Source organism: Lygodium microphyllum, chromosome 22, assembly GCF_053477565.2.
Source record: "Lygodium microphyllum isolate KBCC chromosome 22, Lygodium_microphyllum_v1.1.10, whole genome shotgun sequence".
Taxonomy (NCBI): Eukaryota; Viridiplantae; Streptophyta; class Polypodiopsida; order Schizaeales; family Lygodiaceae; genus Lygodium; species Lygodium microphyllum.
In genome coordinates this window covers 105,855,060-105,866,481 of record NC_141156.1, presented here as the reverse complement: position 1 = coordinate 105,866,481, position 11,422 = coordinate 105,855,060, and the positions used below count along the sequence as shown (strand labels likewise).

Here is an 11,422-nt window from a genome sequence, read left to right as displayed (position 1 = left end):
TAAAACACAAGTAGAGGAAGTAGAATCATCATTTACACCTTGGGAATAATTTGGCATTGATCGATGGGAGTCAAGGTGTCACTACACCTCTATGACCAATTTGAATGGAAGAGGAAGCATAATACAAAATGTACTCATGCTGCTGGCTCCTCCTGATGTTGCTATGCTAATGGCTAGCCAAATGGTTCCAATAAAAATGGAATCCAAATGATGAACCCTAATGTCATGCCAATTAATAAATGAACAATCTCTAATCAAATGGATAGGCTAGCTGAATGACGAGTGGATGATTACAATTATGAGTCTAGTGTATCATGTTTTTGGCAAAGTCAAGGACATGATGAAGCATTATATCGATATGATAACATAATAGTATAGAAAAATAACTATAGATGTTACTTTTCTAAAGAAGCAACAAAACTTGATAGGAAGCCAATGTCCTGAAGAGGGTGCTTCGTCAAGATTTAGCTCTAAGTGGTATAGTGGCTAGCACTTTTCAAGAAACTATCCCAATGTCTAATGAGACATATGTGGGAAGTTTGGCCATCTAGTTAGTACTTGCTAGAGTAAGATTAGGTCCCTTTAGCAGCAAGAGAGTAAGCAGCCAAGTTTGATTAATCATCAAGCACAAGGGAACAATCTTCAACAGGATGAGGGACCAAAGCAAATATTGTAGAGAGGAAAACCTATCATAGAAGAGCTTCCTGGTGGTAGTGATGTCAGCCTTATCAACGATGTGCATGCCAACACCACTAAGGCTTCCAGTTCACAAGTCATTACAAGAGGAAAGAAGGTCAAAGAAGGCAATAAGGATAATGTAAAACTTGTTGAGGCAAGCCCTAAACATGATGATAAGGGGATGCAAGTCCTTAACCCTAATATGGAAGCCGGTCCTCTAAAAGTTGTTGATAGCAAAGTTGATTCCAATAAGAAGGGACCAAAGAAGAAAGTGAAAGCCAAGAAAGAGGTACCTAGGCCTATTCAACGACGACCAAGAAAAATAATGGTCTAGCAAGAGAAGAGAACCATTGCTAATTATCGTGAATTTGACTTAGCCAATTCTCTTTGCGAGGTAAAGTAGCCAGATGTGAATCTCCTATAGCTGATCAAGTTATCTCCAGGAGTTTGTAAAGAGTTTAATAAGATGCTTTGAATTGGGTATATCATCGAACCCTTGGGAATAGCCTAGGTGGGAGATGACTAGTTTGAACATGGCTTAAAAACATTGCCTAAGGGTGGCAACATATGTTGATGGCATATTAGCAAGAATTGGCAAAAGCACCAATCTTGAAAACACCTAAAAGAGGTGAGATATTTTATACATTTTTAGTGGTGGATATGATGTATAGTATCAGTTGTCTGTTGTTTAGCCTAGATTTGGGAGGAGAAGAGGTACCATGTGATTGTGTTTGCCAATCCCAAATTGGAGGTATCCAAGATTAATTATACCTACATGGAGAAAATATGCCATGGTATGGTCTTTGCAACGAAGAAATTCAAGCACTATATCTTGTATGAAAATGTAGTATTCTATACAAAGGCACAGGGGCTGATGCTATTGTTGAATAAATTGCAGCCAGCTGATTGCCCAGCAAAGTGGATGATCACTTTGCATTATTTTAACTATGAAATTAGGAGTAAGCCATTGACGTTGCAAGGCATTGTTGAATGTCTTGTGGATTTCGGGCGCCATTTAAGGAAGTCTTGGCTGAAGGAAGTGACCTTAAGGGTCTATTCAAAATCAATATGGGTCTCCATTTCATCCTAGTATCTATCCATAAAAGAGGTTGAAGTTGCTTTGTCGAAGGCTTAAAAGAGAAAAATTAGGCAACAAGCCTTGAAATTTGCATTGATTGTAGGAACACTATATCGATAAGGGATTGATGATATTTATTACCAATGTGTCATGCCTAATGAGGTTCTGATTATCTTGGAAGAGTGTCATGACTCCGCTTGTGGAGGGCACTTCATTAGACGATTGAATGTACAAAAAGCTTTGAGAGCTGAATATTGGTGGCCGTCCATTTTCTAGGATACATTTGTGTATGCCAAGAGATGTGATACATGTCAAAGACATGATAATAGGGAGAATAGAAAGTGCTCATTGACTCCTATCATGGCCATACTACCATTTGAGAAGTAGGGCATTGATTTTTTTGGACGTATGCATCCTTCATTAACTGCACTAAATTGTTATATCATTGTGGTGAGAGACTATTTCACGAGGTGGTCTAAAGCTCGTGCTACGGTGAAGGATAATGTCAAGAAAATGGTTAGTTTTATTTTGGAATAGATTGTTTGTCATTTTGGTCCACCTAAGGAGCTTGTGTCTGACCATGGGACACATTTTTTGAATAAAGTGATTGAGGCTTTGAAGGAATCTCTGAAGATTAAATATAATAAGACCGCACCTTATAACCCTTAAGCTAGTGGGCAAGTAAAGAGTACCAAATAAGCAACTTGTGGAGATCTTATCCAGGACTAAATCTAAAGGTTAGTGTGATTGGGACAAGAAGTTGTATATGGCTATGTGGTCTTATAATATGACATTTAAAAGAGCTAACAGGTCACATCCCTTTTAAATTAGTATATGGGAAAGAGTGTGTTTTACCTTTGGAGATTGAGCTGCCTGCAGTAGGTTTGCTCTAAGACATTCTTTGGATGAAGAGAGGAAGCATTGCAAGAAAGGTTCACTTCCCTTGCACATAAAAGCCTTGTTACATCAGGAAGTAGGGAATAAGCGGATGAAAATGCTTCATGATTTGTGGGCTAAGAAGTTTAAGTTTTCTAAGGGTCAATTGGTATTATATTATGATGCTCATCTTGAGCTCTTCCCAGGCAAGTTGAAATTCAAATGGGATGGTCCTTATAAGATTTCTCGTATAGGAAAGAATGGCTCTACATCCCTTTTAGCAGATTTGCAAGGGGTAGAGTTCAAAACTAAACTAGATTCAATCAACTAAAGCCCTATTATGTATAGGGACTGATGTTGGACTTGGTGCCTTTATAGGTCCTTCATAATTTAGCTTAAACTTGAAAAGCATACCAAGTTTGTTGGATGGGAAAAATCATTCCTTATCTAGAGCATCCATATTTAGAGCAGTGTTATGACTAAGAAAGCAAAGTGATCTAGTGGAGTAAGGTTATCACATTACTAAGTGGTAAGATGGATCTTTCACATGGGATATTCTAGTCTATTGCCATCATTATCATCGGGTTTTTACTATGTCCCTATTGAGTTCAGTGAGGAAGGAGGGATCGTACTTGCCGCTTTACACCCTCTCTCTCGATTAGAATTTGGTTATCATAAGTACGAGTAGTTTGATCATTATGATAGGTTACATCAATAAAGCCTTGGTTCACACATTATATTTTGATAAAGCTTCTCAAGAACCTACTAAGCATGTTAGTGTAGGGGTTGTCATAAAACATCCCAGTCATTGAATGGTTTCAAAAATGGGAGTGTATTTAGGCACTACTTTTACGAATAACATGGAAAAATACAAGGCCTTGCTCATGGGGTTAAATCTAGCCAGACGTAGTGATATTTCCCGATTATTGGTGAAAGGAAACTCATAGTTAGTGATCAACCAATTGAATGGGACCTATAGTGTGAGAGATCCCATCCTAAATATGTACTATCATGCAACATTGGGATGCCCTTGAGATCTTTGAGCCAGTGACTTATCAGCTGATTCCCTAATAGTGGAATTGCTTTGTAGACTCCCTAGCTAATTACACCTTTGTTGAAGATGCATTTCTTAACTGCGGTCGTGAGGGGTTTTTACAACTGCCTCTTGATATTAGTCCAGGGCTACTATGGGGACTGCTTGTTGTTGACATGTCCTATTTTGGTCATCGATGGTTAGTATGGATTATGATCCAAGTACCAAGGACCACCTTCCTATTCTCTCATGGATGCATCAAATCGTTCAACAGTATATTCGACATCGGTTGTTTATGCAAGGAGGTTAGCTAATAGTTTGATGCATTTAGTGTAGAACTTGAGCAAGTTATCCCCTTGCTCTAGTTTTGTGCTTTAATATGGTTTATGTGGGGGCCAAGGGCTTGTTTTTAGCAATAGGTTGCTAAATGGTGTGCTTTATAGCTATAATTTTGTTAAACCAAGAGGATCGTTCTTGTTGGATTTAATATTTGATTTCATTAGGCCAAGAGGTCCATTTATTCTACAATGAATTGATTGATCTCATTAGGCCAAGAGGGTCATTTGTTTGTTTGGTGCGGGTACAGTTAATGTTTTTTTGTATTAGTACTACATTAAATAGAACTGATGGAGCACCTAGAGAGAGCCTCTTGTTGTGCATAGAAGCTTCGTGTGGCCAAGTCCAGGTGATATCCTTCCTTTTTGAGTTATTTCCCTTTATGATGTAAGTGTATATGTATGTGGGGTATTTTTCTTTTGTTGGGGACCAACATTCAAGGCCCTCAAGTTCCAGGGGTGGGTTAGGTGTATCTAGGGAGTTTTGAGTGGTTTTCCACCTCCTGTAAAGACACTAACATGTACTCTAAGAGCTATTTTTGAGGATAATCCTAGTGATCATGTCTTGCTAGCCTGTTAGGCAGTTGTTTCTAGGAATCCTTGCTAGTTGTGAGGCAGTTAGGAAAGATTGCCAAATAAAAGAAAAGAAACGATGAATATATATGGAATATATAAATACAAAGGTGTGTAAAAAGGGTTTCTAATCCCCTAAAATGAGAAAATAAATAAATAAATAATTTCCAAGAGCAGATAATCATTGCCTTGCAAAGGCCTGGTAGGTTATTGGGGATGAGTCAGTCAGACCCAGAGCCAATGCCTTTTCTTCCTAGGGGTGGCATTTGGCCAAAATTTTTAAAAACTGATGGTTGGATTAAAAAACAAAAGTGAGTAGAATAAAAAGGATTTAGTGTTACCTTGTGAGAGCTTGTTAGGTTTTTGGATACCGAGAGGGGACTTGAGATCGATGTTATGTTCTCCTTGGGTCACAATATGCTCAACTTCCTCCTTTTTACATGCCCGAGTATAAATAATCAATTTATAGACTAGACTATAGGAGTTCTCACTTAGTAGGAGTTCGTAGTCTAGTTGTCCTAGGTCAGTATCCTAGGTCAGGTAGGCAGGTTCAACCACCACTAAGGATGACTTCTTTGATAGTTCTTTGTAGACCACCACTAAGGATAACAAAGCCTAATTGTTCCTATGTGCTATCCTATCGTCTCTTTATAGATCCCTCTAAGTGAAGAAAATGATCACTCAGGATTATTCAAACCTTCTTAATGCCTCTCTATTTCTAAGCAAGACATATATCCCATGGTAAACATACATCGCCAATCTCTTAGCTCCTTAGCAAAACCCTCATGGGATCTCCAACCTAGAGAAGAAGAAGCTATTGCTAGAATCATCCCCCTACACTCTATTAGGCAGTGCACTATACAAGAAAGGCAAAGATGAAGTGCTATGGAGATGTGTTGTAGGAGATGAGATTGGAATTGTCCTAAAATCTTGTCATGATGAACTATGTGGCGAAAATTTTGTGGGAGAAGCAACTGCTAGGAAAGCTTTCTAGCAAAGTATTGGTGGCCTACATTGCATAAGGATGTCTATGATTACTACAAGTGTTGTGATGATTGTCAACATATGGGACAGTCAACTAAGACTAGTACCATGCCAATGCAACCAATATATCTCCTAAAGTTCTTTGAGAAATGGGTTATGGATTTTGTAGGGCCCATGACCCTCTTACCAAAAGCAAGCAAAAGAGATACATCTTGACATGTCATAATTATGTGATGAAGTGGTGTGAAGCTAAAGCTCTCAAGAAGATGATAGAAATAGTGTGGCCTTATTCCTATATGAGAACATCATTACCCACTTACATAGTCCATTGGAGCTTGTAAGTAATCAAGGTATCTATTTTCTCAACAAAATCAAGAAAGAGCTAGCAATAGTTTACAAGATCCAACATAAAAAGTTGATCTTCTATTACCCTAGAGGCAATGGTCAAGTCAAAGTCACTAATCAAATCCTCTATTCTATCTTAACTAGGATGACGATAGCATATTATCATAATTAGGATGAGCAATTTACAGAGGCTCTCTCTGTACTTATAGAATCTCCCACTCACAACTTTTATAATCAAAATCTTAATCAAGACACCAATATAAGAATAACAATTTTACATTTACAACATTACATTATCTTTTACATTTTCCATAAGGTATTATGTTGAAAAGATCAAAAGATTGAGCTAATATTCTACAAGGCCTATGTCTTTTATAGTTCTCATAGAGCATTAATGTAGAAATTTAGGCTTAAGTTGGTATGTATCTATTTCCAATCAAATATTCCACAACCATAATGTATAATACCAATACTCATCAAGATCTATAGTAGTGTGCATCCAAAAGTAATACTAAAAGCAAACACAAACACACTCATAAAGACCAAACACATCAAATAGAACATATGAATATATTGTTAGTTTTCTTAGGGACATAGACTACCCAAAATAGGACACGATGCCCAAAAGTGAAACCACAATTTATAGGACAAAAATGCAATAAGACAAATCGACACCTTAATGATTAGTTTTTCCCGTTACACTATAGAATGAAAACTTATCTACTACTTATCAGGAGATAAGTTTGCACACTTTCCACTCACATTCCTAAAATGAAGATAATGGCTCGACTAGAATAAAGGCCTTCTTAATGTATGTCGGTGTTTCAAGTATGAATTCCCATATGCATGCTTAGGTATAAATGTCAAAAGAAATTGTGTAGTGTCACAAGTAAAGGTGTTTCAATTGTGAATTAGGATATGTTCAAAGATTTTAATCAATGACTCATCACTTATAGGTGTATGCTCTTTGTAGCATAAAATGTTCCAAAATAGAGATTTTCTAATGTTGCAATTAAAATTCATACCTTTTACAATCAGGCACATCCAACACTGATGTTACAAAGAAATATCCAATTCTTGCAATCATAGAAATATGGAAAGTCTTATTTATTGAGATTCAAATATATAAGGAAGTCTCATTTCAATTTGCACATCCAAAACCTAGAGTTGGAGGCTAGGATTTGAAGAGCTGAAGTGATGACATCAATGCATATAATTATTCGTGATTGCACAAGGTCTGTGTAGCCTTTAGTTTTTTTAAAGATACAATAGTAGACATGGGACTGTGAATAGAAGTTTGAAGCACCAATGTCGAGAATGCTTCTATAATTATTGTTTGTTGGTACACTTGCACAAGTCTTCAAAAATCAACCTGCAAATATAGTAAAGAGAAAGTAAATGTTTCAATTGATCAAATCAAAAGATAAATCAACACAAAAACTTAACACGTGCAAGAACAACACTAACCATCTTAAGGCTCCCCATGGTTTTTATTTTTAATAAGGACATAAAGTGCAAGGATTGGGGCTTTAATGTGCCCCCATGATTTGCATAAACTTATCTATGGTATATCACAAGGTGAAATCATACACATTGATAAACAATTAAGTAATGAGTTCACACAGTAGCTTGCAGTAAACACAATATGAGGATAGAGAGCTTGTGAATACCATTATAGAAGTTTTTGGAGAACCTAGTGTGATATAAAATACATGCATGTAGGCGTGAGAGAGAGAGAGAGAGAGAGAGAGAGAGAGAGAGAGGCTCACTTTGACAGGACGCACTACATGAGGTGAGACAATCATATTTACATGCAGTGGGCCATGCCATCAAACCGTGGCCACCTCCACTACCAAGACCACCCTTCTGGCCATGTCCACTAGCTCCATAGCCTCCCTTTTCTCCTCCTCCATAGAACCCATCCACACATGCCCTAGGGCATGCCAAGTGCATGTTAGCACACTCTCCCATGCTTGCCTTGCACATTGCAAACTCCTCTCCTATCATCATCCTCGTCATGGCATCACTATTAGATGGCTTCTCCTTTTTCTCGTGATTCAATTCATGAGGAGGAGGGTGAGGACCACCTCGTCTTCCCTTCCCCGTGCCACCACCCGCACTTATCGTGATGCTTCTTTTTTCATCATCGGGCATTGGTTTAATATTGTTAGGGCTAATTGGCATCAAATTTATCTGGTACAAGTCATAAGTCTCGAGAGACTGGGTGGGCTTGAGCTGAGCATCATGCCGATCATGGCCCATCATCATATTCATGGATGCACTGTTCTTCTGCATATCCAGATCATGATGGCGCTCCATACTTCTAGACGTACCCCGGCTGGACTTATGATGATGATCATGTTCGGGCATCATATTCGTCTTCTGCATATGGTGATCGCCTGCGTCCATAGCAATAGCACCAGCTATATCAACCAGCAGACACGACCCTATCATAAGGATCGATAGCATGTACACAGAAGGATTAGCAAAATTAGCTGCCGCCATGTGCCTGATGGCGATGATAAGTAGCTGAAGCTAGATTAGGAAGTGAATCGAGACTGCGCCTGTCTCTGATCAGTGAGAGGTAGGTATTCGATGTGGCAGGAGCTTCAGCTGCTGGTGGGATTTATAGTGAGTCCAACTACGTCGTCGGCACGATAAAGACAGATCTGTCATGTGTGGGCGATGATCGCATGCGCCATGCGAGAAGGAGGTGGTTGATCCGTCTGTCACCGACCTTCCTCCTTCCCTTGTTCTTCTTTAATGAATGCAACCACGAGTTGGCATTGATTATATGGAGTTGGTCTTACGATCCCATTGGGAAAATAGGTGGACGCGTGCAATCATAAGCGTGCAGCTAGAATCAAGTATCAGAGGTGTGCAATGATCAGTATCTATGCAAACGGTATAGTGTAATTCGCCCTCATAGACCATGGTCACCAAAACCACCTCTCGTAGCACAGATAGCGAAACCTTTTAACTCAAATCTTGGAGTGATCTTTGAAGCAAATTGCATATATTTGCCATGTCTGTGACAAAATCCTATAAAGTTCGAGGTTTGAAATGTTCTTTTTCAAATTCTAAGGTTCTCAAAACTTGATTTTACAATTAACCTAGGTTTCTTTAGAACATTGCTCATAGAATAAGATTTCTATGGTTTGTACTTGTCATAGAATTTGCTAAATAGCTACATGATAACTAGCTATAATGGTGGTGATAACACAATCACCATTTGCAAAACAATCTTGCATAACACATACCACATCAAAGTTAAGTATTGAGAGAGAACATGATAACACGATGTCCTTGCAAGGAAGGCATATGTGGCACTATAATATGCATGGATACTAGATCAACATGAAACATAAAATCATGTTAAGGCATAGTATAACCGAAATTTTGTTCATGTATACCCTCCAAGAATATATAATAAAAAAGGGTTATGCCATTCTGGCAATTAAATTTTTAAAGGTTAATATCGGTCTTGTAATTTGCCACAAATTAGACGTTATTTAGTTATATCCTAACACATACATGATATAATAGTGAAATTAATTGATGGGACTTTACAAATGTTGTCAAGTGGTAGAATCAAGTGTTTCACACTATCTTTAAAAATTAGATTTTAAAGTGTATGTTTTTTTCTTTTTTTTGGTGAGGAAGGAGGCTCATAAATATATAAGTCTATCATTGGATTCAAAATAAGGGACTTTTAAAGCATCTTTTTTACACATTTTTTACACATAAAAGAGTGCCATAAAAAGGGGCTATTCATAGATTGAATTGAAAAGGGGTAAGCATAGCATTGAACAATGCTATATACTAAGATTTAGTTCTTTTGACATAGTTTTTTAAGGAATACTAACATTTCTCTAGTTTTCATGATTTGGCTTATTTGGGTTCCTTATTTTAGCTATCAACTACTATTTTTAATTAGTCACTTTTCCTTAAAACAAAATTTTTCCTAATTTTTTTCATTGAAGAGAAAATGAATGTTGTGTAGAGGGTTCAAATGATTATAGATATACCTCATGTATAAATTGTATATGGAACTAATCCTTTGTTGAACATTAATCTAAGATTTAAAAAATCATATTCTAATCTTGGGACCTAAAACAAGCCAAGCAATGACTCTCTCTGTGAAAATATAGTCAAGCCTCATATTCCCATACTACCAACCCCCATGATGATGTAGCCATAAGTGACTAGCTATACTAAAAGAAGGTAAACAAGAATAACTAATTGCCCATCCAGACTCCCTAAAAAAGAGTTTATCCCAAACAAAGTGGTGAGTATGTCACCTCGTTGCACACATAAAGAGTACCCCTTAGCGGCAGATAGCCGTTATGGCTCTTAAATATGTGAGGGATTATGTGCCCATTGTTCCTATCTTGCATATAATACACCTCCTCTCCAAGGCCCAAAAAAGAATATCTATCATACCTACACTATGGCTTGGGCTTCCTTCACATACTCAAGCAAATATCAAACAATTATTATGCAATAGTGTATAAGTATTGAAACATATTGTTGAGATATCGAGCTCTACATGAGTTGGCATCCAGTAAATGTCTTGGTGATGTGGTAGGATAGTATTCTCTGGCATATTAGGTGATTGACATGAGGATATGCCAATGATTCTACAACTAGACTACACCCATGTAGTCCATCCTTGGTTATGGCACCTTCATTTGTACCACCTCTCTTTTCCTTAGGGGTGGGATTCACACTTAATGACCCCATGTACATACATTATGATACTTTCATATTAGTCCTTTATCATGTTGTAGACTTTATTCTTTTGTGAGGAAGAAGAAGAAAAAAGAAGAAGAAGGTTTCAGCCCTATTTTTCTATGTTCTCAACTCTTCATTACTTATGTGTGTGCTCTCTTGGGTTCTTCGACTCTCTCTCCTCTTGTCAAATTTCATGTATGATATAGCATATGGATGTCTTGCACTCAACTAAGACCATTACAATAAGATTTGAGAGAGACATGAAAGCAAACACAACATTCACTACAAGATATAGGCCTTATACCAACATTAAAAGCGACGAAAATGTAAATAAAGAAATTTTTCCCGTCGTTGTAAAAAGCGTTGTGTTATTGGCGACGCCATAGAACAGTTCGTATTAGCGTCATTATCAGTGTCACTATTTGCATTGGTATCAGTGCGACGCTGATACCGACGCAAATAACGACGCTGATAACAATGCTCTGCAACACTAATAATGACACCAATAATGACACGTGCAGGTAATTTGCGACACTAATAACGACGGTAACAGGAAAAAAAAAATTGTGGCAGGACAACAAGCTGCCCTGCCACATATAGCACTGTGTGCTTTATTTGGGCCATACAAAATAGTTTCTGCACTGTGTACATTGCTCGTGTAAACAAAAACAAAGTGTACTTAAATCATAACACTGATACATGAAATAAATACATGATCGCATAATGAAAGCAACTGGTACAATTATGGCAACATATCACTACTACATAGAAAATGTCTACACAGAT

At 37.6% G+C, this 11,422-nt stretch overlaps 1 protein-coding gene across 1 annotated transcript; it reads right to left on the bottom strand.

The window, feature by feature from the left end:
* Positions 1-6,985: 6,985 nt before the first annotated feature.
* Positions 6,986-8,491, bottom strand: LOC148017470 (uncharacterized). The gene is made up of 2 exons (XM_087663009.1): positions 7,672-8,491; positions 6,986-7,274 (listed from the first exon to the last, which is right to left on the bottom strand). The coding sequence occupies exons 1-2, from the start codon at positions 8,405-8,407 to the stop codon at positions 7,270-7,272; spliced, it is 741 nt and encodes a 246-aa protein (XP_087519135.1). The 5' UTR covers positions 8,408-8,491; the 3' UTR covers positions 6,986-7,269.
* Between the last annotated feature and the right edge of the window lie 2,931 nt (positions 8,492-11,422).